General features: G+C 41.7%; 1 protein-coding gene across 3 annotated transcripts in view; it reads left to right on the top strand.

Moving 5' to 3' along the window:
- LOC311150822 (ras GTPase-activating protein nGAP-like) overlaps positions 1-26,965 on the top strand; it is a 112,723-nt gene that overhangs the window by 14,685 nt on the left and 71,073 nt on the right. For 2 of the 3 annotated variants that reach the window (XM_084188358.1, XM_084188359.1), the window contains exon 1: positions 16,119-16,729. The exons of the other annotated variant lie outside the window; for it this stretch is intronic. In XM_084188358.1, coding sequence (XP_084044484.1) covers positions 16,192-16,729 — 538 coding nt within the window. In that variant the 5' untranslated portion in view covers positions 16,119-16,191. Of the gene's footprint in view, positions 1-16,118; positions 16,730-26,965 lie in introns of those variants that run through there. 3 annotated transcript variants of the gene reach the window in all.

Here is a 26,965-nt window from a genome sequence, read left to right on the forward strand (position 1 = left end):
CAAGAGCATTAGTGAGGTCGGGCACTAATGTTGGGCGAATTGGCCTGGCTCGCAGTCGGCGTTCTAATTGATCCCATTGTCATGCTGAAACAGGAAAGGGCCTTCCCCAAACTGTTGCCACAAAGTTGGAAGCACAGAATTGTCTGGAATTTCAATGTATGCTGTAGCGGTAAGATTTCCCTTCAATGGAACTAAGGGGCCTAGCCTGAACCATGAAAAACAGCCCCAGACCATTATTCTTCCTCCACCAAACTTTACAGTTGGCAATATGCATTCGGGCAGGTAGCGTTCTCCTGCCATCCGACAAATCCAGATTTGTCCGTTGGACAGCCAGATGGTGAAGCTTGATTCATCACTCCAGAGATCGCGTTTCCACTGCTCCAGAGTCCAATGGGGGCAAGCTTTACACCACTCCAGCCGACGCTTTGCGTTGCGCATGGTAATCTTAGCCTTGTGTGCGGCTGCTCGGCCATGGAAATCCATATCATGAAGCTCCCGATGATCAGTTCTTGTGCTGTCGTTGCTTCCCAAGGCAGTTTGGAATTCGGTAGTGAGAGTTGCAACCGAGGACAGACGATTCTTACTCACTTCAGCACTCGGCGGTCCCATTCTGTGAGCTTGTGTGGCCTACCCCTTCGCGGCTGAGCCGTTGTTGCTCCTAGACGTTTCCACTTTACAATGACATCACTTACAGTTGACTGGGGCAGCTCTAGCAGGGCAGAAATCTGATGAACTGACTTGTTGGAAAGGTGGCATCCTATGACAGTGCCACATTAAAAGTCACAGAGCTCTTCAGTACAGGCCATTCTACTGCCAATGTTTTCCTATGGAGATTACAAGGCTGTGTGCTCGATTTTATACACCTGTCAGCAATGGGTGTGGCTGAAATAGCCGAATCCCCTAATTTGAAGGGGTGTCCACATACACTATAAAAGTATCATGAAGAACTGAAAAGTGTTGCATTCCTGCCCTGAAGTTAATAGTGCTATCGACAAAGATCAGTGGGAATAAGTTGTGATGGACTGCATTCTGGAGAACGATCATGCCATGCTGACTCTGACTCTGAAAATGAATCAGACGATGAAGAAATCCCTGATTTTAGGTTAAAACATTTTCATTGAACCAGACATTGTAGAGTCTTCCCTCATCACTGTCATCAGTGGAATGCCCTGTGGAAGCAGAGAAATGATTGCCAAATGCGGAGAGCGTTGAAAACAGAACACAGGAGGCTGTTGTATAAAACACCTGTCTCTGGATTACATATTCAAACTAAGGGCAACCATGGCATCCATGACAGAGGGAGAAGCGTTCATCCATGTATACGGGTAAGAGTCTAGCTACATTTTCAGATAGTATACGTTTCTAATTTTGTCAAAGTCGTTTGCAAGTTAAAGCGTACTGTTAACTAGCTAACGTTGGGGGCTGGCTCACTAGCTAAAGTTATGTGTATGATCTGTCTAGTAATATTATTCTTATCTCAGAAATCCATTTGCGTTGCTAGTTTTATAGCCTAATGTTAGCTAGCTAGCTAACATTGAACCTAGTTGGTTAGCTTTAGATGCCTGCAGATTCATGCATGCTGCATGGTAGTATGAGTTGGGATTATGGTTATTTGTTTAGCTAGCTAGCTACTTGTCTAAACAAAAGACTCCACTATGCAAGTAACCATTTCACTGTACCATTTACACGTTCTTTATCCTGTGCATGTGACAAATTAACTTAGATTTTATTTGATATAGTGTGTGTTTACCAGAGACGGTAATATGAAGAACAACATGACCTGCACCAAAGTCAGATTAGGATATAGGCCAAGGACTAGATAAAGTATTTTTACTGTTACTTTTTGCTACTACTTTCACCACTTTTAGTCTTGAAATCTTTGGTTGTTTACTACACTAGCATATTCACTTTGTTTAGCACATGGCCTCACCTGTGTATCCTTAAAGAGATGGATGGAGCTAAGGCTTAAGAGGGTGTTAACGATGCTGAATGGGTGTAGGCGAAAAACATTCATGGGCTATTTTCTCAAAAGTGGGGTTACAAGTTTATTAACTTTCAAAGCAGAATTACAATTTCAAATGTTGCTACATAAGACCGAATCCAGGTTGTGGGTCACATTTGGGATGCAGACCTGAGGTCTGCTAAGGGGCAGTTACATGGTAAAGGATTTACGCTTTGACTCAGATTTTTTACTTTAAAATGTAGCTTATGCCAAACTAAAAACATTGATTTCAAAGTTAACAAACCATATAAATATATGCACAAGGACTTTCTTTGAACAATTTACAAAAATGTTCACACACATTTACTGTGCAGAAGCTAAGTTTGCTAACAGAATTACGGTAAAATCAACCGTTTTTTTTGCAACCATGTTTTCCAAAAACTCAAAGATGTCTGCAGGAAGAATGGGGTGTCAGCTATGACATGACACCTTGAGTTTGAAAGAATTACGGAATGACATCATGGGTCCCTGATCTGTACTATACAGAAATGCATACTTATGGATATGCATATCATTCTCTTCATGGTGATATATCCTGAATAGGTACACAAAGATAGAAATATGCAATATCCTTCTTTTGCATATTTGGGTATTTTATGCACTGGCTATTATTGTTGTGAGCTCCGCCCACATCAAGACCACGTTTGGTTGGTCTGGACCAGACCAAATCTAAAACGTCTGTTTCACAAGTTTGGACATCACAGTAGAGTGGAGCACAGCAGAGTGCAGTTCAATACAGTAGAGTACAGTAAAGTAGATATGTTCAGTACAATAAGTACATTATACTGTACTCTACTCTAGTGTGCTCTACTGTACTGTACTTTTCTTTACTGTACTGTGCTGTCCAAACTTGTGAAACATAGACGTCTATGATTGGTTCAGATTTGGTCCAGCCAGGGAGGACTGACCAAATTTCAGCTACTTTTAAACGTCCATGAATGTCCGGTGTTGGTCAGTGCTCAGTGGTTGAGGATGCTTGTTACAGTAAATGGAAAGAGGGTAGGTGTCTGTAAGAGCCAGGATAGGTGACATTAACTGGAGAGAGAGAGAAAAGAGGGCGAGAGCAGCAGAGGGAGGGGTTGTCCAGACTGTTTTCAGTCTTGCTTTGACCATCAGACGACAGAAAGAGAAACTGAACAAAACATTATACCAGTGGAAGGGAAGTAATTAGCAGGTGACCCAATTGTGGTTTTTGACTACTATGATTTCCCATTGTAGTCAATTTAATTGCAATAATGCCATTACAGATTTTTCAGTTTTAATCACTTAATAATTAATAAACAAATTCATAAACAAACTTTATCAGTAAAAACACTAATTGGTAGGTCTACCTTTAATCTTTACTTCTGTGAACTTTTATTATCCTCCTTCCTCATGAGGGAGAGAAATTCGAAAATATCTTGTCTTATAGATATGTGCGTTTTTATTAACGTAATTACAAGGCACAAGGCAATGTTTCTTACATTTACAGAAGGCAAATAATTGATCCAAAACGACATTTGTTGATATTTGTTTGCAGTAGTCTTCAACATTATTATGTTTTGATATATTTCTAATACCTCAGACACACCGGTAGGATTGTCCAACGTTTGCCTGCCGATTGTACTTAGCACCTCTGAACAGAGTGTCGGCAGTCAATCTCTTTTGTGTTCACACAGCAAGGACCTTGAAGTCGTCAGCCACTCAGCCTTAAAATTAAAATTAAATTAAAATACTCCAAACCAGAAGGTGGCAGTAGTGTTGTTTGGCAATGCATGTCTGTGTGTGTTGCTTTATGGGCTAGTCAATATTAGATAGCTAGCTGTGCTGATGTTGCTATTGTTGTAGAAAGCCAATGTTGATACTAGCCAGATGGCCACAGTTAGATAACGAGCTAGCAAGATGACAAAGAAACAATTTAATTCACTCTCCATAATCACATACAGCCCATAGATACATTTTTTTTAGCTAGCTGGCTAACTTTAGCTAAATTGTTAACTTGATTTGCTAGCTAGCTGTTGTGCTAGCTACAGTGAGGGAAAAAAGTATTTGATCCCCTGCTGATTTTGTACGTTTGCCCACTGACAAAGACAGGAACAGTCTATAATTTTAATGGTAGGTTTATTTGAACAGTGAGAGACAGAATAACAACAACAAAATCCAGAAAAACGCATGTCAAAAATGTTATAAATTGATTTACATTATAATGAGGGAAATAAGTATTTGACCCCTCTGCAAAACATGACTTAGTACTTGGTGCCAACAAGGGTTTTGCCAATCACAGAGGTCAGACGTTTCTTGTAGTTGGCCACCAGGTTTGCACACATCTCAGGAGGGATTTTGTCCCACTCCTCTTTGCAGATCTTCTCCAAGTCATTAAGGTTTCGAGGCTGACGTTTGGCAACTCGAACCTTCAGCTCCCTCCACAGATTTTCTATGGGATTAAGGTCTGGAGACTGGCTAGGCCACTCCAGGACCTTAATGTGCTTCTTCTTGAGCCACTCCTTTGTTGCCTTGGCCGTGTGTTTTGGATCATTATCATGCTGGAATACCCATTTTCAATGCCCTGGCTGAGGGAAAGAGGTTCTCACCCAAGATTTGATCGTCCATTTGATGCGGTGAAGTTGTCCTGTCCCCTTAGCAGAAAAATACCCCCAAAGCATAATGTTTAAACCTCCATGTTTGACGGTGGGGATGGTGTTCTTGGGGTCATAGGCAGCATTCCTCCTCCTCCAAACACGGCGAGTTGAGTTGATGCCAAAGACCTCGATTTTGGTCTCATCTGACCACAACACTTTCACCCAGTTCTCCTCTGAATCATTCAGATGTTCATTGGCAAACTTCAGACGGGCCTGTATATGTGCTTTCTTGAGCAGGGGGACCAGGATTTCAGTCCTTCATAGATTAGTGTGTTACCAATTGTTTTCTTGGTGACTATGGTCCCAGCTGCCTTGAGATCATTGACAAGATCCTCCCGTGTAGTTCTGGGCTGATTCCTCACCGTTCTCATGATCATTGCAACTCCACGAGGTGAGATCTTGCATGGAGCCCCAGGCAGATTGACAGTTATTTTGTGTTTCTTCCATTTTCGAATAATCGCACCAACTGTTGTCACCTTCTCACCAAGCTGCTTGGCGATGGTCTTGTAGCCCATTCCAGCCTTGTGTAGGTCTACAATCTTGTCCCTGACATCCTTGGAGAGCTCTTTGGTCTTGGCCATGGTGGAGAGTTTGGAATCTGATTGATTGATTGCTTCTGTGGACAGGTGTCTTTTATACAGGTAACAAACTGAGATTAGGAGCACTCCCTTTAAGAGTGTGCTCCTAATCTCAGCTCGTTACCTGTATAAAAGACACATGGGAGCCAGAAATCTTTCTGATTGAGAGGGGGTCAAATAATTATTTCCCTCATTAAAATGCAAATCAATTTATAACATTTTTGGCCTGCGTTTTTCTGGATTGTTTTGTTATTCTGTCTCTCACTGAGAAATGCTCACTAACAGGGATGTAAACAAATTTGTACACAACATTTGAGAGAAATAAGCTTTTTGTGTGTTTGGAAATTTTTATTTCAGCTCCTGAAACTTGGGACCAACACTTTACATGTTGCGTTCATATTTTTGTTCAGTATAGAAATGGCAGTTTCGTCAGTACCAGGTCGGTACACAGCAGGTACTTTATTTTGTTCTAGCAAGAGAAGGAACGGCCTCCTACTGTGAAACATTAAGTACCTCAGATTCTCTGCGTGTTTCATGCTTAATACCTTTTAAATACTTTTTCTGGTAGATGTTGTCTAAGACCCCTTTTTCCATCTGTTTGACCAGAAATCAAAGCCTTTGCTTATTACTAATTTATAGGATGGAAAATGGGTAAAATTTATATATGCCTTAATTTCTCAAAAATAGAGACTCTTAGCTTTCATTTTACACCCAATTTGACATGCTCCTATGAACTTCACATGTTGGTGCTCATGGGTTCTTTTAGATGTAAATGCCCAAAGGTTGAATCAGGGTGGCAAAGGGACATGGCTGAAAGGACATGTGATGTGTCATGACTGAGTTCCCAGGGCGATGTTTCTTCTCAGGATCACCACACAATACATGACACAGTACATTTCTATCTAGGCCTACAGCACACATGGCTGTGCCTGAAAATCAGGCCAGTGTCAAGCTCATGTAGATGGCTCTACAGCAGAACCTCAGTGTCTCATGAATGACTAAGCATGCATCCTCATCTTTCTTCACTGCTTTGTGGATGTTTGTTGAAAAACAACAAGCCCAGGAACTGCAACATATTATGACATGATATAGCCTAATCCGCCTGTAAACGTTTCCTCTGAGTTATTTACACAGACTGTTTCACTCTACGCATAAAACGACTGTCACGTTCGTTCATAGACGGGACGGACCAAGGCGCAGCGTGATATGCATACATGTTTATTTAAACTTAATAAACACTCGACAAAACAATAAACGAAACGAAACGTGAAGTCCAAGGTAGACACAAACAACATACCTTTCACGGAACAAGATCCCACAACTCAATAGTGCCAATAGGTTGCCTAAGTATGTATCCCCAATCAGAGACAACGAGCGACAGCTGCCTCTGATTGCGAACCACACCGGCCAACATAGAAATAGCCATACTAGATAGAAAACATAGAACTACACAACATAGAATATACACACCCTGACTCAACATATAAGTGTCCCCTGAGTCAGGGTGTGACAACGACTGAATGGTTTTTCAATTGCACACCACCCCTCAGTGCTCTGCAATGCGAAGCAGGCTTGCCAAGAGAAAGTGAGGCAGAAATAAATGGCTGTTGAAAATCCTGCTTAATGGTCAGGAGTGCAGGGCAGGGTGGCTCGCTTCAGTTTGTTTAGTAGCAGCAGGCAACATGGCAACTGTGAAGCACTTAAGGATATTTGGCAGCGTTTTAGAGAACCTTCTGATTGTATGGTAGGAGCCTGTTAAATGGGGCCAGGTTATAGGCTGCAGCCCTAGAGGTTTTCTGATTCATATTGGATGGGGACTGTGGGAGTCTGCCTTGTTTTTTCCCCAGCTTATTCACACATGACACACCACACAAGGATGTATAGGCCTTGTGTCTACATGGAGAATTGGATCTGTCATATTGTAGCCCTAATCTGTTTAGGGCCACAATATCCCTATCGTTAAAGTTATTTTTTTCAGTACATTGCCAAGTCACCATGCCATTTGAAATAATATTTTGGCTGAACCTCTTATTTATTTTCCCCCTCCTCCTTCCGCTCATTACAAATTCAGGTTACATTTTATATGATATAGAAGATTTATTGGTAGGCCGCCTAGGCTAATAGGCTAGATATGAACCTCACACTTTGGTTGTGCGTCACTGTGAGGAAACCTTTCTCTCTAGGAGAGAGGAGACATGGTTTATTGGTCATCTTTAACAAAGGAGAAAATGCTCCCTGCACTGGAAGATTAATCCTCTCTAAACCAGGGCTGTTCAACGTCGGTCCTGGTTTTCATCGTCTCCTTTTAATAAGGGACTAATTCAGTCCCCTGGGACACCAGGTGAGTGCAATTAACTACCAGGTAGAAACAAAAACCAGTGTTTCGGCCCTCCAGGACCGGAATTGAACAGCCCTGCTCTAAACCTCCTCATTACCAATCCAAGGTCAATGCTGCATAAGTGTTGTGCTATCTAGAATCTAGAAAGAGGTAAACATAGCTGTGCAGCACCATAACAGGTTTGAAATGAAGTTTTGTGTCTACAGAAGAGTGATGGGGAGAAGAGGGAGATTAGGCCTACGTCTAGCATTGTATGCCCTCCCACTCAACCACCCTACAATGGCTTGGCAGATGAAAGGAGGAAATGGTAAGTTCCCTGTGTTAGTCTGTCCCACCCCAGCTTGCGCCAAGGCAGCCATGCTGTCATTAGGGGGTTGGGATGGGGGGCAGGGGCAGGATATCCCTTCCCCTCCGAAAAACAAAACAAGAAACTAACCTGTGCTGTTAAAAAAAGAAGCGCTTGTCTATTTTAGTTCTTCTGTCATCCTGGTGAGTGGAAGAGCACACAGGTTAGGAACTAAGGCTGCTCATGTGTTAAGAGGATGACTTGAGCTAGTTTTGTGTACCGATTGAGTTGCTGTTTTCTCAGACTCCTTTTTTAGTTTTGTAGTCCATTTGGTGTAGCTTAGCTGTTGAATTCCATTGATGGCATAATCATTATAAGCAACTATTTAGGGTTATTATAACAGCATCAAGCCATGTTTCCTCTCATGAAGTGAAAAAATTGAACGGCTCTTGTCTGGTTGGGGTGTCAAATACCATACCCTACCTCTGGTTCATTGAACGCTGCCAGGCACAGTTCCCAGGTCGTAATAGTTCTGTCCGCCAGCTCAAGACAGAGGCTGTGTCCCAAATGGCACCCCATTTCCTATATCCCTCAAATTCAAATCTGGACCGCAAAGCCAGTTCCATTGCTTTTTTATTTTATTCTTCCCCTCTAATCCGGGACTGATTTAGTGGGTGCAATTAATTATCAGAAAGCCAGCAGTACTCCGGACCTCCATAGAGGAAGATTTGAACACTCCTGTCCTATAGGCCTATAGTGCATTACTTTTGACCATAGCCCTGGGAATAGGGTGCCATTTGAAACACAGACACTAGTATTTTGTGGGGAAATATTCAATGCCTTGTCCCCCTAAACCCCCCTCCCCCTTCACTCCCTATTTTTCATGGCTGATTTATTCCCCTCTTAATGGCAAGGTGCTATTTTTAGATCAGGGGGTATTCATGCGCTCATAGGTCCTGGGTACAGTCCTGATTTCTGCCAGGACAGGGACGAATAAAGACGTCAATATGGCCGTTGGATAAAGTCATTCCAGCAGCCCAATGTCATTTTTTCCTGTGCTCCGGATCGGAGACAGTATGTACCCATACGTCACAATGGAAGAGGCGTCAGCCAGACTCTCAGGGAGACGAGTTATGGGACCGGAATAGTAAGTCAGTCTGTAACTGAACAGGTTGTTGTCTCGCACTACAGATTTCTCACACTACATTGACTAGACCATAAAGCAACACACATGGATATGCATTGCCAAACAACGCTACTGCCACCTTCTGGTTTGGAGTATTTTAACAAGGCTGTGTGGCTTACGACTTCAAGGTCTTTGCTGTGTGAACACACAAAAGAGATTGACTGCCGACACTCTGTTCAGAGGTGGGTGCAAAGTACTGTCGGCAGGCAAACGTTTGACAACCCTACCGGTGTGTCTGAACTATTAGAAATGCATCAACACAATAATGTTGAAGTAAAGACCCCTGCCAACTAATATCAACATTTATATTTAGTTTTGGAGAAATTATTTGCCTTCTATTTGGGGTGTTTTTCCAGTCTCCTTACATAATTATGAGTGATGAGAGGGTGTTTCAGACATAATTATGCACTATAGCTGTATTTATTTTCATTTTCGCACTGGGAGAGTTCAACCAATGACGTCATTAGCAATTATTGTGGCCTTTGCGTTTCGCCGATTGCACGATCACGCTAGCAGCGGGTAGATATGGTTGTCCTCGTTCAATAGAGCCATTGGACTTGTCTTAACAATGTTTCTATCTGCCTGGACATTGCAGGATATCTAGGTTGACAAATTTTCCTTGGCTTTGTAAAGATTACAGCCTGATGGGAGCCATACTTCCTAGTTTCCACCTTCGAAGGCAGGCTTTTCAAAACGGGGGTGGTACTAGTTTACAGGTTTACGGGAGCTATGTTATCGTGCACTGTCTATCCGAGATTACTAAATAATTTGCTACAATGGCTGCTTCTGTTGATTCCTCTATCCAAGAAAAGCTTTTACATAGGAACATACAGCCCTATTTATTTGAGCCGAAATACACTGAAAAGGATTTGAGACAGCGAGAAAAATAATTGCGAGACCAGCAAGCAGCAACGGCGGCAGCATAGACCAGCTGGACCAGGATTCAGGAGGTTAAATTACAAACAAGTAAGTTGTTTTGCTGTCGGTAGCTAGATAGCAATATAAGCTATCTTTTTACACGAGGCAGTGTTGTTCACACAGTACAAATTGGTGAATGATTTGGCCATAATGGGGCTTGCTAGTACCGCTACAAGCCAAGTTTAGCTAACTAACTGTGTTTGCTATACCTAAAATGTACTGTAGTCTGTTATAGCTAGCTAGCTACTTGAGGCAGTGTTGTTCAGTACAGGACAAATTGGTGATCGATTCGGCAATAACGGGGCTTGCTAGTACCACTACAACCAAGGTAGCCAAGTTTAGCTAGCTAGCTACCTAGCGGTGTTTGCTAAACCTAAAATGTAATGTGGTCCTCTGTAGCTCAGCTGGTAGAGCACGGCGCTTGTAACGCCAGGGTAGTGGGTTCGATCCCCGGGACCACCCATACGTAAAAATGTTTGCACACATGACTGTAAGTCGCTTTGGATAAAAGCGTCTGCTAAATGGCAAATTATTATTATTATTATTATTAGTCTGTTATAGCTTGCTAACTAGCCTAGCTAGCTTCAGTGCCTCTCATACAGTGCAAAACTGGAGAAATGTTTTGATGATGATGGGATGGCGGAGAGTAAAGGAATGACTGGTTTGATGACTCATATTAGCCTTGGAGTAACTATACCTGTGTGTTGTAGCTAGCTATCTAACGTGTGTTTGTGAGATGTCTCATATTCTACACCATGCTGCTACAGTAGGAATACAGACAGTACACAATGATTGCCCATGAATGTTTTAAAGGCGTTTTCGTCTTTCTCGCACAGACAATACCTCTTGGATACAAAGAAGTTGATGAATCTCAAGAGGAGATGTGAAAGGTCCCATAACAACAATCTGCCATTGTATGAAAGTGACTCCAAACACTATTCCCTTTTGTAGTAGTACATTTTTAGCTCCACAGCGGAGATTGGAGTATCTGTCCATAGGACCACTTTAAGCCGTACATTCCACAGAGCTGGGCTTTACGGAAGAGTGGCCAGAAAAAAGCCATTACTTAAAGAAACAAATAAGCAAACACGTTTGGTGTTCGCCAAAAGGCATGTGGGAGACTCCCCAAACATATGGAAGAAGGTACTCTGGTCAGATGAGACTAAAATTGCTTTTTGGCCATCAAGGAAAATGCTATGTCTGGCGCAAACCCATCACCCCGAGAACACCATCATGCTGTGGGGATGTTTTTCATCGGCAGGGACTGGGAAACTGGTCAGAATTGAAGGAATGATAGATGGCGCTAAATACAGGGAAATTCTTAAGGGAAACCTGTGTCTGTCTTCCAGAGATTTGAGACTGGGACGGAGGTTCATCTTCCAGCAGGACAATGACCCTAAACATACTGCTAAAGAAACACTAGAGTGGTTTAAGGGGAAACATTTAAATGTCTTGGAATGGCCTAGTCAAAGCCCAGACCTCAATCCAATTGAGAATCTGTGGTATGACTTAAAGATTGCTGTACACCAGCGGAACCCATCCAACTTGAAGGAGCTGGAGCAGTTTTGCCTTGAAGAATGGTCAAAATCCCAGTGGCTAGATGTGCCAAGCTTATAGAGACATACCCCAAGAGACTTGCAGCTGTAATTGCTGCAAAAGGTGGCTCTACAAAGTATTGACTTTGGGGGGGGGGGGGGTGAAAAGTTATGTACGCTCAAGTTTTCTGTTTTTTTGTCTTATTTCTTGTTTGTTTCACAACAAAAAATATTTTGCATCTTCAAAGTGGTAGGCATGTTGTGTAAATCAAATGATACAAATCCCCCAAAAATCCATATGAATTCCAGGTTGTAAGGCAGCAAAATAGGAAAAATGCCAAGGGGGGGGGGGTGAATACTTTCGCAAGCCACTGTATATGTCATACATTGCCATAACATTTCCTGCATACTGCTGTTTAAACTCACCTCGGTCTCCAGAGCAAATTAACTTTGTCTTGAATACAAGCAATGTCTGCTTATTTGCTATATTGACAGACTAATCAGTTTTATTAAAACAAATTAGTTTAAATAATAAACCAACTCCCTCCATAATTTGTTCTAGCGGTAAGACTGCAGCTAGTTTATCCAAATACATTTAATGAATATCACAATGAATTGATCAAGAAGTTGAAGTCAATGCTTTATTGGTTTCTGATGCAGCTGGAATCATTTAGTCACTTGTCAATACAAATATTATATAAAACACCATAATATACAGTATGTACAACAGCTAGCAATATCTATACCACAATGCAGTTGTGAGTATACTAGGTGTTCTATATTATACTACAACATCCATCTAACTGAATATGGATGTTGTTGGTTGAATGTTCCAGAATGTTCTTCAGCTGGTGAACCTCTTCTAATGTTGGCTAATGTGTTGGCTAAGAGTGTGCAAAGCTGTCATCAAGGCAAAGGGTGGCTATTTGAAGAATCTCAAATATAAAATATATTTTGATTTGTTTAACACTTTTCTGGTTAGTACATGATTCCATATGTGTTATTTCATAGTTTTGATGTCTTCACTATTATTCTACAATGTAAAAAATTGTAAAAATAAAGAAAAACCCTTGAATGAGTAGGTGTGTCCAAATGTTTAAATTTTTAATACTTTTGCGAACATTTCTAAAAACCTATTTTTGCGTTGTCATTATGGGGTATTGTGTGTAGATTGATGAGGAAAAACATGGATTTAATCAATTTTAGGATAAGGCTGTAACGTAACAATGTGGAAAAAGGGAAGGGTTCTGAATACCTCCTGAATGCACTGTATTAGTGTTTTATTTTTCAGACATTTTTTTTTTTTTTTTTTTACAAATGTTAGTAATACTGCAAAAAAAATTGGCAAAGCAATTCACTTTTTTTCCTGAATACAAAAGTGTTATGTTTGGGTCAAATCCAACAACGCATTACTGAGTACCACTCCATATTTTCAAGCATAGTGGTGGCTGCATCATTTTATGGGTATGCTGGGGACTGGGGAGTTTGCCAGGTTAAAAAAGAAACGGAATAGAGCTAAGCACAGGCAAAATCCTAGAGGAAAACCTGGTTCATTATGCTTTCACTGAGAGATGAATTCACCTTTCAGCAGGACAATCAACTAAAACACAAGGCCAAATCTACACTGGAATTGCTTACCAAGAAGACAGTGAATGTTCTGGAGTTGCTGAGTTACAGTTTTAACTTAAATCTATTTGAAAATATATGGCAAGACCTGAACATGGTTGTCTAGCAATGATCAACAACCATCTTGACAGAGCTTGAAGAATAATACAAAATAAAAATACATCTAATGTTGCATAGTCCAGGTGTGGAAAGCTCTCAGAGACTTACATTTCCATTTTAGTCATTTAGCAGACGCTCTTATCCAGAGCGACTTACAGTTAGTGAATACATATTTATATATATATATATATATATATATATATATATTTTTTCATACTGGTTCCCCGTGGGAATCGAACCCACAACCCTGGCGTTGCAAACGCCATGCTCTATCAACTGAGCTACATCCCTGCCGGCCATTCCCTCCCCTACCCTGGACAACGCTAGGCCAATTGTGCGCTGCCCATGAGTCTCCCGGTCGCGGCCGGCTGCGACAGAGCCTGGATTCGAACCAGGATATCTAGTGGCACAACTAGCACTGTGATGCAGTGCCTTAGACCACTGCGACACTCAGGAGACTTACCCACAAAGACTCAGACTCATCGCTGCTAAAGGTGCTTCTACAAAGTTTTAACTCGGGCTGTGAATACTTATGTATTTATTTCTCTAAATTAGCAAAGATTTCTAAAAACATGTTTTCACTTTGTCATTATGGGGTATTGTGTGTAGATGGGGGAGAAAAAATATATATTTAATCCATTTTGAGTTCAGACTGAAACACAACAAAATGTGAAATATGTCAAGGGGTATGAATATTTTCTCAAGGCACTGTATAACTGTCATTCAACAACAACAAAAATTAATCAGCTGAAGTTCAATGTCTAATTTCACAGATAAATGCTTATTATATTGAAAGGCAAACACTGCCATTAATACAAGGAACAAAAAGTGTTTTATGTCACACGATTTTGGACAACTAAAATGTTATTAGAATGTATTAATGTTACATTCCCATGATGCCTAAAAGACGGTTCCAGTTGTAGGTCATACTTAATCAAATGTTTTAGGCTTACTTGCCCAATAATTTGTTTGTGTTTTGCTAAGCCTTTTTGTTAATAAATAAATGTTTTATAGTGAAAATATATTGCAAAAACTAGATATAGGCCTAGATATAGAATAGGCTGTTTTTAGCCTTCAGCCTTTATATAACCATATGAATTAATTAAATACAATATTCTGCCTATATGAACACATTTATATAGGCCTAGGCTACAATATTCTGCCCAAATGAACACATTTATTTTAGGTCATAACTGAACCAATTTCTGTAGGCTATATTTTCTGCCAATATGAATGAATGTAGGCTTATAGGCTATACAATATTTGTAGCCATACATGATTTAATGAAAAGCAGTAAACATACACATTGTTTCACATTATTTTAATAACAGACATAAACACAATCACGCAATAGGCTATAGCTCCCTTCACAGCTTCCCCCGGAAACTCGACGTATTGTAGCGTCACTTGGACGAAGGACGAAAGAGTAGCGGAGGAAGGAGTACCGGTGTTAGCGGTAAAATATAACGCGTCACTGCGATGCTTCTCTACTTTTGACATACTGTAGGGCTCTGGTCAAAAGTAGGGCACTAAGGAGCCATGCTTTCTTTCTTCTAAAGCATCCATATCAAGGTTTTCAATCTTCAGTTTTGCTGTGGTGGGTTTCAAGTTGTGCCTCCTCTATTCCTGTCCCTGATAAGGATGTGCACTCCAATAAGCCCTGGTGACAAAGGCAGGCAGGAGTGACTATGGCCTGTACCTAGTTAACCCCCAGTGGGACTCCTCTCCCATTTCCTCTCTGATCACAGAGGCCTTGGGTCCAGCCAGGGAACTGCATTTAGCAGGACACATGAATATTTATGACACCATGCCATTCAGTTAGAGGAGGCCGGCAGCAGAGTGATTGACATAAACCGGTCATTTTTGCTTCTCTATGGTCTACGTCATGTGGTAGTTGATGATGGAAAATACCACAATGGCTGGGATGAATGGATGTTATGATTGATATTTGAGGAATGGCTCAAATAACCAGCATTTTCTGAATGCTAGTAATAGCCCTTGAATAGTAAGTATTCCCATGAGAACATGTGTAATCAAAACATTTTCCATGTTCAGGACCACTTCGGTGTGGAATTGCCAGTGCTGCACTTTTTGCTCTCAACTCGAAGAGTATGTGGGTGTATGTGCTAAGCTACTTCAGCATCCATTGACACAGACATTCCCCATCATGGATACTGTTATGTTCCCTGGTGTTAATGGCACCCCCTCCATTTCTGAATTACTTACTAATACTCAATCTCCAGTTTTAAATTACTCTTACTTGAAATGTCAAAAGGCATAATGTCTTCTTCTTTTTTTTAAGCTCTCAAGTGTATCGTTGGTTAATTGTGCCGTACAACTGAAACCCCCTCTGGAGGTCTTCTTCACACTTCAATTTTAAATGTGTGAAGGACTCCAGTGAATGACAGAGGTCTAATTTAAATTAGCCTACATAATGTGTTTTGTAGCAAATGGATTGCAGCAATATTGTGGCCTATTTATGCTGTCTAGACTGTTGTGCTGACAGTGGAAGTTACACCATGTACATAATGCAATATTTTGTTGGAACAACAATTATTGCGAAACATTGCCTAGCCCTCGAGTGTTTGTGACGTCTATGAACAATTCATATGAGTATCATGGGGCAGTAATGACAACAAACAGTCCTTTCCATTTTTTAACAAGATCTCGAAGACCGGTCTTTAAAAAAACATCTTGACTGTTGATACGGAAAACCACAACCTGAGGCCTACAGTATAGTAGCATCTGATTGGAGCGTCTAAGGAAGCTTACGTATACATCTGACAACCCACTTCCTCTCAGGAAGGCTACCATCAACCAGTTAGCAAGATACTGAACTCTCAGACTTTAGACTTATTACTCAAATACAGTTGGAGTAAAACTACTACACAAAGAAATGGTCGCTGAAGTCAGTTAAAATATTACAAAGCTGTCAGCCAACCATCAGGTTCAGCAGCCGTTCGATGGTGGCCTTCATCTGAAAGCTTGTAGGTTTACATTTGATCATGAGTCTACCGAGAAAGTCTCCAGAGCACAGCAGACATTCAGGTCCGAAACCACCTCAGTTTGGCATGGAGGATTCTTACCACTGGCACCATTACAGAAAGACCTGGCTGAAGCAGGGCTCCCAGTCCGCTCCTGAGCAGCCACTGAATGGCTACGAGTGGAGGACCTCTGCCAGGCTGACACCTAAAATACCAAACGTGATGAGGTTGGACAGTAATGATCACGTCGTAATGGAACCTATCCATTTCAGGGTATTGAGTCTACCTAGGAGGACCACCACCAGCAGTACCGGACCTGTGGAGCAGCACAGTGGGCAGGGGAGGCTGCGGTCACTGCGCTCCCTGATTCCCTACCACAGGTCTGTGTCAGAGCCAGGGGCTGGCAGCAACACAGAGAAGACTGCAGTCAGGAAGGTGCGCTCAGACATGGAGGAGCAAAATGTCCCCTTTGTCAACGGCCTGTTCTCCTCTGTATCGCGGAGGATCAGTAGGATTCTCAGCATCAAGGACGAGCCTGACCGTGAGAACCAAGTGCCTGGTAGGAGAGCATTCTCTCCCTTCTATCGCTCTCTCTGTCCATCCTCTTTTAGAATGACATAGTGGAGTAAGAAGAGACAATTATTCTGCAGGTGCAGCTCATTTGAGTTTACAGTTTATTTATAAAAGTCTGATACATTACATGGGTAATGGCGTAATTATTAGTTGGCCTAAAGCGTTTAAAATAGTGCAATTATTTTTAACTGCTGCACAGAGTAGGCCTAATACTGCCCAATTTAGATTTATGTTGCTATTATATACTGCAATACAAGTGTGTACATTTGACATTTTTGTCATTTTTGTAGACGCCCTTATCCAGAGCGACTTACAGTAGTGAGTGCATACATTTTCATACTGAATTGAACCCACAAGCCTGGCGTTACAAGTGCCATGCTTTACCAACTGAGCTACAAGGGACTACTGTGCATTTTCATATCTTTCCTCTGTACTGTGGGGAGGAGTCTGCTGCTAATTGATAGTAAGGGATCTGCCTTTGGGCCACTTTTCCAATGAAGGAGTAGATATTCACAATTTAATTGACACGAATCCTGTAATGCTCAACCAAAGAGCAGGGTGTGTGAACATTCTTTGTAAATAATGAATGTATTTTTTCCTCCTATTCCTGGCAGCCAACATGAAAAGGAAAAAATCTCTTGTCTGAAAATTGCTAGATCATTTATGATCTGAAGAACCATGGTATTTTATTTCCCATCAGTATATGAGAATTGAGAGGTGCATGATAGCCCTGGTGATTTGTCATGCTGAAATGAATGGAAACACTCACTGATATCTTTCACCTCACAGCACATCTGCAGCGTGTATGCTCAGGTCACGCATGCGTTTAGGCCAACTGTAATTCAAGAGCAGAAATGGCAGTGCTTATTCAACCGTGGTTTGACAGATTCTTCTATTTCATGTTCCTGAAATGAGTCATAAGGGAACATTGGGGCCAGACAGCCTCGTTTCCGCAAATTATTTAAAAAAAAATTGTTATAGGGTTGGTTTGGTTATGTGGGAGGGGGTTGGTTAGAACTTGGTGAACACTGATGTGTTGCATTGGCTTTTATAGGGGAAAACACACTTTGGTGATTAAATTGAACTTCCATATGTTATAAAATACATTTTACCAAGACAAATATGATTATTCATGTTCTGAATCGTTCAGTAGGGTCTTTCTCTAACATACAATTAACATATATCCAAAAAGTTGGATTTCATAACCTAATACATCCAATAATAAGCACTGAGCTCTGTTGACATAGCGGTGCAGGTTTGTCTTGAGGATTTTACATTTTGTTGTAGTCTTCAATGTTTCCGCATGTCGCAAAAAGCAAAGTTAGCATGACACGAGCTGAATTAAAAAGGCTTTGAAAATAATAAACTTGGTATACGCTCACTGCTCCCTTGACATTTCACAGAGATACGCTTGTTTTTGTAAAAATATAATAAATAAAATACATTTCAAAATAATATGAAAAGCGTATACTAAAATATTAAAATACTTTTGAACGGATTATGATGGAGACATGAGGTTTGGACCATTAGTTTTCTTAGAGGATTATCTACACAATTAAAAATGTTTTACCCATTGGTTAAATGGTGCGTTTTTGATTGGAAACCCTAGCTTTTGTGTAGTAAGTCTCACTACACTGTGGTCTAAGATTTATATATTCCTCCTTTTTCTAAGGGTCTGAAGGTGTAGGCCACTAGGCCTTGTCTGTTTCCAAAATGGCTTCCCTGTGTATTTGTAACATGTTTAGTTTATTGAGGAAAGGGGGGTGAGGATATGTGGTGGTGGTCGGGGGGGGGCGTATTGCCTGAAAGGTAATCCATCCTCATTATGCAGCAGTGTTCTCAAACATATCAACATAAGTGTAAGGAATCCTCCATGGAGCCTACCATCTGGTGTACTAGCTCACAATGACATGAAACCACAGTGCTCTCCATTTGATGTTTCACTTCTCCTTGGTAGAGTAAGCAACGTGGGCTTCCTCATTGTAGATTCACTGAACTTCCCTCAGGCCTGCCTACATTTCTCACACCAAGCAGTCAGAAGAGGCTTCTCTCATGAAAATGAATTAAAACTAATTATAATTGGAGGATAATTAAACCGTATGCGTCCGTGTGCCTGAACTAAAAGTGTTCAGTTAGTCTCGTGCCTCCCACCTGTTCTGTGAAGTGGTTAACCTAAATTAGATTCCGGCCAAAAATATTACGTTTCAAAGGTTGGTTGCTCTGTGAGTGCTCACAAAAAAGGAGCCTGCTGCATGCGGAGGGGAAACTGCATACCCCTCCTTTCCTTTCGTATGCAAATGCCCCTCTGCAAATAAATGCACCATGCTATAACAAAAAGAATGTGGCAGCAGCACCTACGAGCTCATTAACCTTTCAAAGCTTGGGCCAACGTTGGCATGCAGTCCTGGGAAAACCAACCGTGACTTTGCATTTCATTTGGGGCTACCGGAATGAGGCCTTTGAGGGGGGAGGGGGGGGGGCTGTATGTATTAAAAGAGAGACCTCTCTTGTCATGGACCACTGTCTGGCAACAATGTCCTGAATAAAGGGAAGAATTTGTGTGTCAGATATGCGCAACATGTTTGATGGTTATGTGAGATAAGCTTGTGTGTCTGTCTGCACACCTCTTCACTGAACAATAACCTATGCTTATCTAGTAGGTTATAGGCTTGACGTGATGAGATATGACATTGGTTCATTCTCAAATGGCACCCTGTTCCCTGTAGAGTACACTACTTTTGACCAAATCCCTATGGGCCCTGGTCAAAAGTGGTGCACTATGTAGCGAATAGGGTGCCATTTGGGACGCACACATTATCGCTCACCTTCGACCTCAGAGGCTCCACCTCTTCCCATGGTCCTAGCACGTAGGGTTGACCCTTTTGCAACAGGAAAAAAAGAAGCCCATGCAAATGTGTGAAACCTCACTGATGGCAGCATATTTAAATATTTAACAATGTCATTGAGTTCTGGAATGAGCTAACCCCAGGAACAAAGAGCATTTATCCCCATCGCCCTGCACTGAATACAAATTATTTATTGGGACTGATGTTTTTGGACAGCTAGAAATACTTGTCCCTGAGGTACCTATGGCTATGTAGGTAGGACTAATGTAGAACAGTGTTTTTGTGTGTGTTTACTTACAATTTCTTCACATTTTGTAAATGTATGAACTTTCCAATTACTCAATACAGTTCAGAATTTGACAATAAATATTAGGTGAATGTATTTTCATCTAAGGTCATAAGTATTCAACCTAGACATCTGGACATTACCCAGGCATGTCTGTGGGCTGGGCTTGTAAAGCAATTTCACTCACTCCAGTAGCGATGTGCTTTCATTTGTACATTTAATAGAATGGAATGGGACTTATTTTTAGGACATTTTATGGTGCTTGAACATGCCCATCTCGATTGTGAATGTCAGCATTTAAGCCAGCTGAATTCCTGTCATGTTTCTTTACTCATGCATGCCTGATAGAAATGGAGTGCCACTGCTTTGCCGAGATAAGTTGTTTATGCTCAGATGGTCATACATTCATTCACATATACAGTTGAAGTCAGAAGTTTACATACACTTAGGTTGGAGTCATTAAAACTCGTTTTTCAACCACTCCACAGATTTCTTGTTAACAAACGATGGTTTTGGCAAGTCGGTTAGGACATCTACTTTGTGCATGACACAAGTAATTTTTCCAACAATTGTTTACAGACAGATTATTTCACTTATAATTCACTGTATCACAATTCCAGTGGGTCAGAAGTTTAAATACACTAAGTTGACTTAGTGTCAAAAAATTTTTTATTTGACTGTGCCTTTAAACAGCTTGGAAAATTCCAGAAAATGATGTCATGGCTTTAGAAGCTTCTGATAGGCTAATTGACATAATTTGAGTCAATAGGAGGTGTACCTGTGGATGTATTTCAAGGACTACCTTCAAACTCAGCGCCTCTTTGCTTGACATCATGGGAAAATCAAAAGAAATCAGCCAAGACCTCAGAATTATTTTTGTAGACCTCCACAAGTCTGATTCATCCTTGGGAGCAATTTCCAAATGCCTGAAGGTACCACATTCATCTGTACAAACAATAGTACACAAGTATAAACACCATGGGACCATGCAGCCCTCATACCGCGAAAAGTGCAAATCAATCCCAGAACAACAGCAAAGGACCTTGTGAAGATGCTGGAGGAAACAGGTACAAAAGTACCTATATCCACAGTAAAACAAGTCCTATATCGACATAACCTGAAAGGCCGCTCAGCAAGGAAGAAGCCACTGCTCCAAAACCGCCATAAAAAAGCCAGACTACGGTTTGCAACTGCACATGGGGACAAAGATCGTACTTTTTGGAGAAATGTCCTCTGGTCTGATGAAACAAAAATAGAACTGTTTGGCCATAATGACCATCATTATGTTTGGGGGAAAAAGGGGATGGCTTGCAAGCCGAAGAACCGAAGAACACCAGCCGAAGAACACCATCCCAACCGTGAAGCACGGGGGTGGCAGCATCGTGCTGTGGGGGTGCTTTGCTGCAGGAGGGACTGGTGCACTTCACAAAATAGATGGCATCATGAGGAAGGAAAATTATGTGGATATATTGAAGCAACATCTCAAGACATCAGTCAGGAAGTTAAAGCTTGGTCGCAAATGGGTCTTCCAAATGGACAATGACCCCAAGCATACTTCCAAAGTTGTGGCAAAATGGCTTAAGGACAACAAAGTCAAGGTATTGGAGTGGCCATCACAAATCCCTGACCTCAATCCTATAGAACATTTGTGGGCAGAACTGAAAAAGCGTGTGCGAGCAAGGAGGCCTACAAACCTGACTCAGTTACACCAGCCCTGTCAGGAGGAATGGGCCAAAATTCACCCAACTTATTGTTGGAAGCTTGTGGAAGGCTACCCGAAACATTTGACCCAAGTTAAACAATTTAAAGGCAATGCTACCAAATACTAATTGAGTGTATGTAAACTTCTGACCCACTGGGAATGTGATGAAAGAAATAAAAGCTGAAATAAATCATTCTCTCTACTATTATTCTGACATTTCACATTCTTAAAATAAAGTGGTGATCCTAACTGACCTAAGACAGTGAATTTTTACTAGGATTAAATGTCAGGAATTGTGAAAAAACTGAGTTTAAATGTATTTGGCTAAGGTGTATGTAAACTTCCGACTTCAACTGTACATCTATCCTCTGTATTGTTTTAACCTCTTAAGGATCTGACCCTTTTTTTCAATTTCAGCCTAAAATGACATACCCAAATCTAACTGCTTGTAGCTCAGGACCTGAAGCAAGGATATGCATAATCTTGATACCATTTCAAAGGAAACACTTTGAAGTTTGTGGAAATGTGAAATTAATGTAGGAGAATATAACACATTAGGCTCTCAAACAATAGCATGGTATTTTTTCACTGTAATAGCTACTGTAAATTGGACAGTGCAGTTAGATTAACAAGAATATAAGCTTTCTGCCCATATAAGACATGGCTATGTCCTGGAAAGTTTGCTGTTACTTACAACAGTCATGCTAATCACATTAGCGCACGTTAGCTCAACTGTCCCGTATATGGGACACCGATCCCGTAGACGTTAAATGTGCAATTATCTAAAAATGACACTTGTGCAAATTATTAGATAATCACTGGGTTCTAGGTATCTTCTCATGATGATTGTGAGGCAGTGGTGAGTTTGTGGCTAGAACTGAGGCCTCAACGCTCAGTCTTGAATCACTTTACTCCTCTAAAAGGAAATGATTTTCATGAAGCTCACCTAGTAAAAACCAGGCTGCTGTCTGTTGTAACCTATGCCATAGAGATTAACAATGATTTATCTATATGGCCTATGCTGCCTTATCATATATTATCTTTTGGGAAACGCAGCAGTGTATAGGCTACGTCCCAAATGGCACCCTATTCCCTATATAGTGCACTATGTTTGACCAGGGCCGTTTGAGACATAACCCTAGTCTGTCTAGTGTCTTCCTACCCCCTTCAGGGAGCAGCTGGTCTGAGAGAGAGCGAGCGAGAACGCCTTACTGTGATTACGGATAGCCCTCCACACTAAGAAAGCATAACAAAAAACCCTCTCTGTGGTCCCACATGGCTTACAGCTGGAATGCCACACAATTCAATAAAGACAGGGCCACATTCACACGCCAATCAGTTAATTGCAATAATTTCCCCAGCTGCCAATTACGATTGTTAATTTGCAATGTTTTTGAATAGCTAGCTTTTGTCTTCTGGGACACAAAGGCCTGCATTTCAGCTATTGTAGTTAAGCCCCTGTAATATAGGGAGAACAATACAGCTATTATTATATCCCATTCCCAATTTTGTGGTGAGTTTTTTCTTTAGTGACAGACTGCGTGCGTGTAGCTGTGTACAGTAGGTCAGTTTCAGTACCACACCTCTCTCTGTTTGTGTCTGTTTGTATTCTACCCCCTCCTCCCTCTCTCCCCACCTGTTGGCCAGGTTTTCTGGATAAAGGAGATGATGTCAGGCCATTGTCATTGGAGGAGCAGCTTGTATTTACTGGTTGCCACGGTGACCTGGCTATTGCTTACAAATAGGTATAGGTTGGGCTCTGTGTCTGTGTAGGGCTTGAGGTTAAGATTGTTGGCGCACACAAAGCATCCTCTATTGCCCTATGTAGTAGAGGCTCTGGGTGTGGACCCACCTGGCAGCAAACACTATGGGAATTAAGGGTGGCGAAATGTATTAAGCTTTTACCGGTTGCAGTCTAAAATGTAGGTTTATGTCCCACGTGATAATTGTGTTATGTTATTCAGGGTGGTGAGTCACCCTTGAGATAAAGGACGTTGTTATATAGACGTCTTTAAACAAGTGGTAAATGCCTCCTAACCGTTTCCCCCCTCAGAAAGAAAACAACACTGTGTGAGCACTGTGGTAATTTGGCAGAATATTCACCACCATATTTAAGATTTCCAAACAGCTGCTACTTCCCTGTTTTTAATCACAGCCATAAGCAAATTCAGTAGGCTTATAGTCTACTTCTGGAGAGATCAAAACCAAAAGGACCGTTGTTTTTTTAGAAACCATATTTGCCCGTAAGCTTTTTTCCTGGGAAAACAGAAGTGAATTCTCTAGTTTTGAGCCTCAAATGAGAAGTTGAAGATCCTATATGACGACTGCATTACAAATAGGCCTGTGCATGTGAATGTCTGTGTGTCTGTGTCAGGGTTTCAGTTAGGAAAATGAGGTGCTGGACATTTGACTGGCAAAATGTAAAAATTTTCGGACATTTGAGAAATCTGCCGGACCCATATGCATTGGGTGCGTGACTTGATTAGGGCGTCCACCCACGGTGCTCAGAATGATAGAAATCACATTTAGGTTATATGGTCATTAATTTTAATAGAACTTGCAAGTCAAGGATGCAACGATGTGCGGTCCTTCTTACCGAATTCGGATGTGCACTTTTACTTTTCCTCAGCCAACAAGACGAGTAACGAACAGTAAAATCACTAGCCTATGCCAATTTACTATCCCCCATAGTATAAAAGTGTGCCTATTCTATTGGTCAGCTTGTCGAGAAAGAAATAGACTCTGGGACAGTTGTGGGAAGATAGATCCCAAATTCATACAACCAGTAGGCCTAGGCTACATAAACAACATGTTAAAAAGCAATGAGTCTGATGCAACAGATCAGAACGTTTAGTTTAAAATGTTGATAAACTATTATTTATTCACATTATAGCGCCGCAATGTGCACAAGGCAGCACACAAATGTTTGTTCCATAATGCAATTAGCGGGAATTCGTTGTCAAAAGGGCCCTGCACATGTGTACAGTTTCATGTGACGAAAAATCTAATAGGCTACTTTGAAACAAGGTAAGACATGCCTCATAATATGTATTAAAAGATTTCGGGTTTCAAAAAAGTAAGTATATTTTTTCAAAATACATAGCCTACTGTCTCCAGCTCATTGCAAAGTGGTGTGTGAGGTGAAGCCTGCCTTCCGTTGTTTGAGATGCTGCAGCAGCAGCTCTCGCACTGTCTGACAGATTTTCCGCTTAAAGGCTGTATCTGTATGCTGTAAGCGTGTGATTAAATAAGATACATAACGAATATACTTTGGTCTACACACACGCCAATTTAATTCCACTAAATTATGCAAATTAACCTATCGAACGATAAGCATGATCAGGCAAATGTATTTCCATCGACTGGTATTTACATCAATGAATAGGCTAAAAAGCATTATTTTCCACAATTAGATTTTTTCTTCTCCTGGACAATTGGCCGGTGGCAATTTTATTTATCGCCTTTTCCCATTTTTATAGGCCAAAAGCTGGCTATTACCGGCTAACGGAAACTCAAGTCTGTGTGTGTTAAGTAGGAGGATCTATCCTATATTGGCAGTGATTAGCAACCAAAGCATGCCCCTGAAACCCCACCCTGGACAGGTGGCAGAACCTCACCCTGGCTCCCAGACATTCCAGACAGGCCTCTAGAGGGTTGGATTTCTCCCTGGCCATGTGGACTGGGCCTGGTCAGGGCCTGCTGTTGGACATCTCTGCCTGGCTGAGGACTGACCAGAGTATTCATAGATGCCACAAGTGCCAGTTGCCTTAGTTTCAGTCACACATTCTCTCTCTCCCTCTCCCTCACTCTCCTCTTGTTCTCTTTCTGTCTTTCACACATGTATTGTAGACACACACCCAGTCAGAGGACCTCCGTTTCTCTCACTGTAGCCGCTATTTGTGTGTTTTGCTTTGACCCCCTCCGGGTCACAAACTGGCAAAGTTCTTTAGCGTCCAGCTGGCAAGACTTCGCTGCTAATTGTTTTCAAACCCGTATGCCACACAAACAAGCAAACGGCCGTATGGGGGCTCAACTCCAGGACACCCACACAGTGACGAACTCATCACTCAAAAACCAAAAGCATTCTCTCTCTGTGAGCTGGGGAGCTGGTCTGATTAATTGGATCCATTTATTTTCTCCTGACTCTCACATAGGCCAGGCAGCAATCACACACACACACACACACACACACACACACACACACACACACACACACACACACACACACACACACACACACACACACACAGACATCACTCTGGTCTAGAGATGTTGACTCTATTGCTGCTTTTTGACTGAAACATCAGTGTTCCACTAGTGTATACACCCTTATGTTATACTAGGGAAATTGTTTCCATAGCTAGGGCTGACAGTGAGGACTTGTGAAGAGCAGAATCAACAACCTCTGCATAATCAAAGCAGTTGCTTTGTGAAAAGGTGTTAAAGTTCATAGTTAGCCATTGTTATGTAAATGCAGGCTGAAAAGTACCAGTGGCCTGGCTTTGGCCCCAAGTGAGAGCAGGTCCGCCAGAGCCATGGCCCAAGTTAGACACTGTAGATGGAAGCACTCATCTGAGCCTTTTGGGTAAATCCTGGATGGAAATGCGCCATAAAAGTGGCTCTGATTGTTAATGATTTTCAATGAACTTACTGTAGCTGTCAAAGTGTCAGTGACAGATATAGGACCTTAAGCCCTCTGTCGATCTGTTTCCAAGGGAAATGTTAAGTGAGGGTGAATGTGTTTCCTGTCCTGTCATTGAATTAACTGCTTTGTTGCACCCACGCAACTCTGTGCACAGTGCAAGTCCCCATCACCTTATGCATTTACATTTACGTCATTTAGCAGACGCTCTTATCCAGAGCGACTTACAAATTGGTGCATTCACCTTATAGCCAGTGGGATAACCACTTTACAATGTCTTTTTCTTTTTCTTTTTTTTCTTTGTGGTGGGGTAAGTTGGGGTAGAAGGATTACTTTATCCTATCCCAGGTATTCCTTAAAGAGGTGTGGTTTCAAGTGTCTCCGGAAGGTGGTGAATGACTCCGCTGTCCTGGCGTCGTGAGGGAGCTTGTTCCACCATTGGGGTGCCAGAGCAGCAAACAGTTTTGACTGGGCTGAGCGGGAACTGTGCTTCCGCAGAGGTAGGGGGGCCAGCAGGCCAGAGGTGGATGAACGCAATGCCCTCGTTTGGGTGTAGGGACTGATCAGAGCCTGAAGGTACGGAGGTGCCATTCCCCTCACAGCTCCGTAGGTAAGCACCATGGTCTTGTAGCAGATGCGAGCTTCAACTGGAAGCCAGTGGAGTGTGCGGAGGAGCGGGGTGACGTGAGAGAACTTGGGAAGGTTGAACACCAGATGGGCTGCGGCATTCTGGATGAGTTGTAGGG

Source organism: Coregonus lavaretus (assembly GCF_964263955.1).
Source record: "Coregonus lavaretus genome assembly, chromosome: 23".
Lineage (NCBI taxonomy): Eukaryota > Metazoa > Chordata > Actinopteri > Salmoniformes > Salmonidae > Coregonus > Coregonus lavaretus.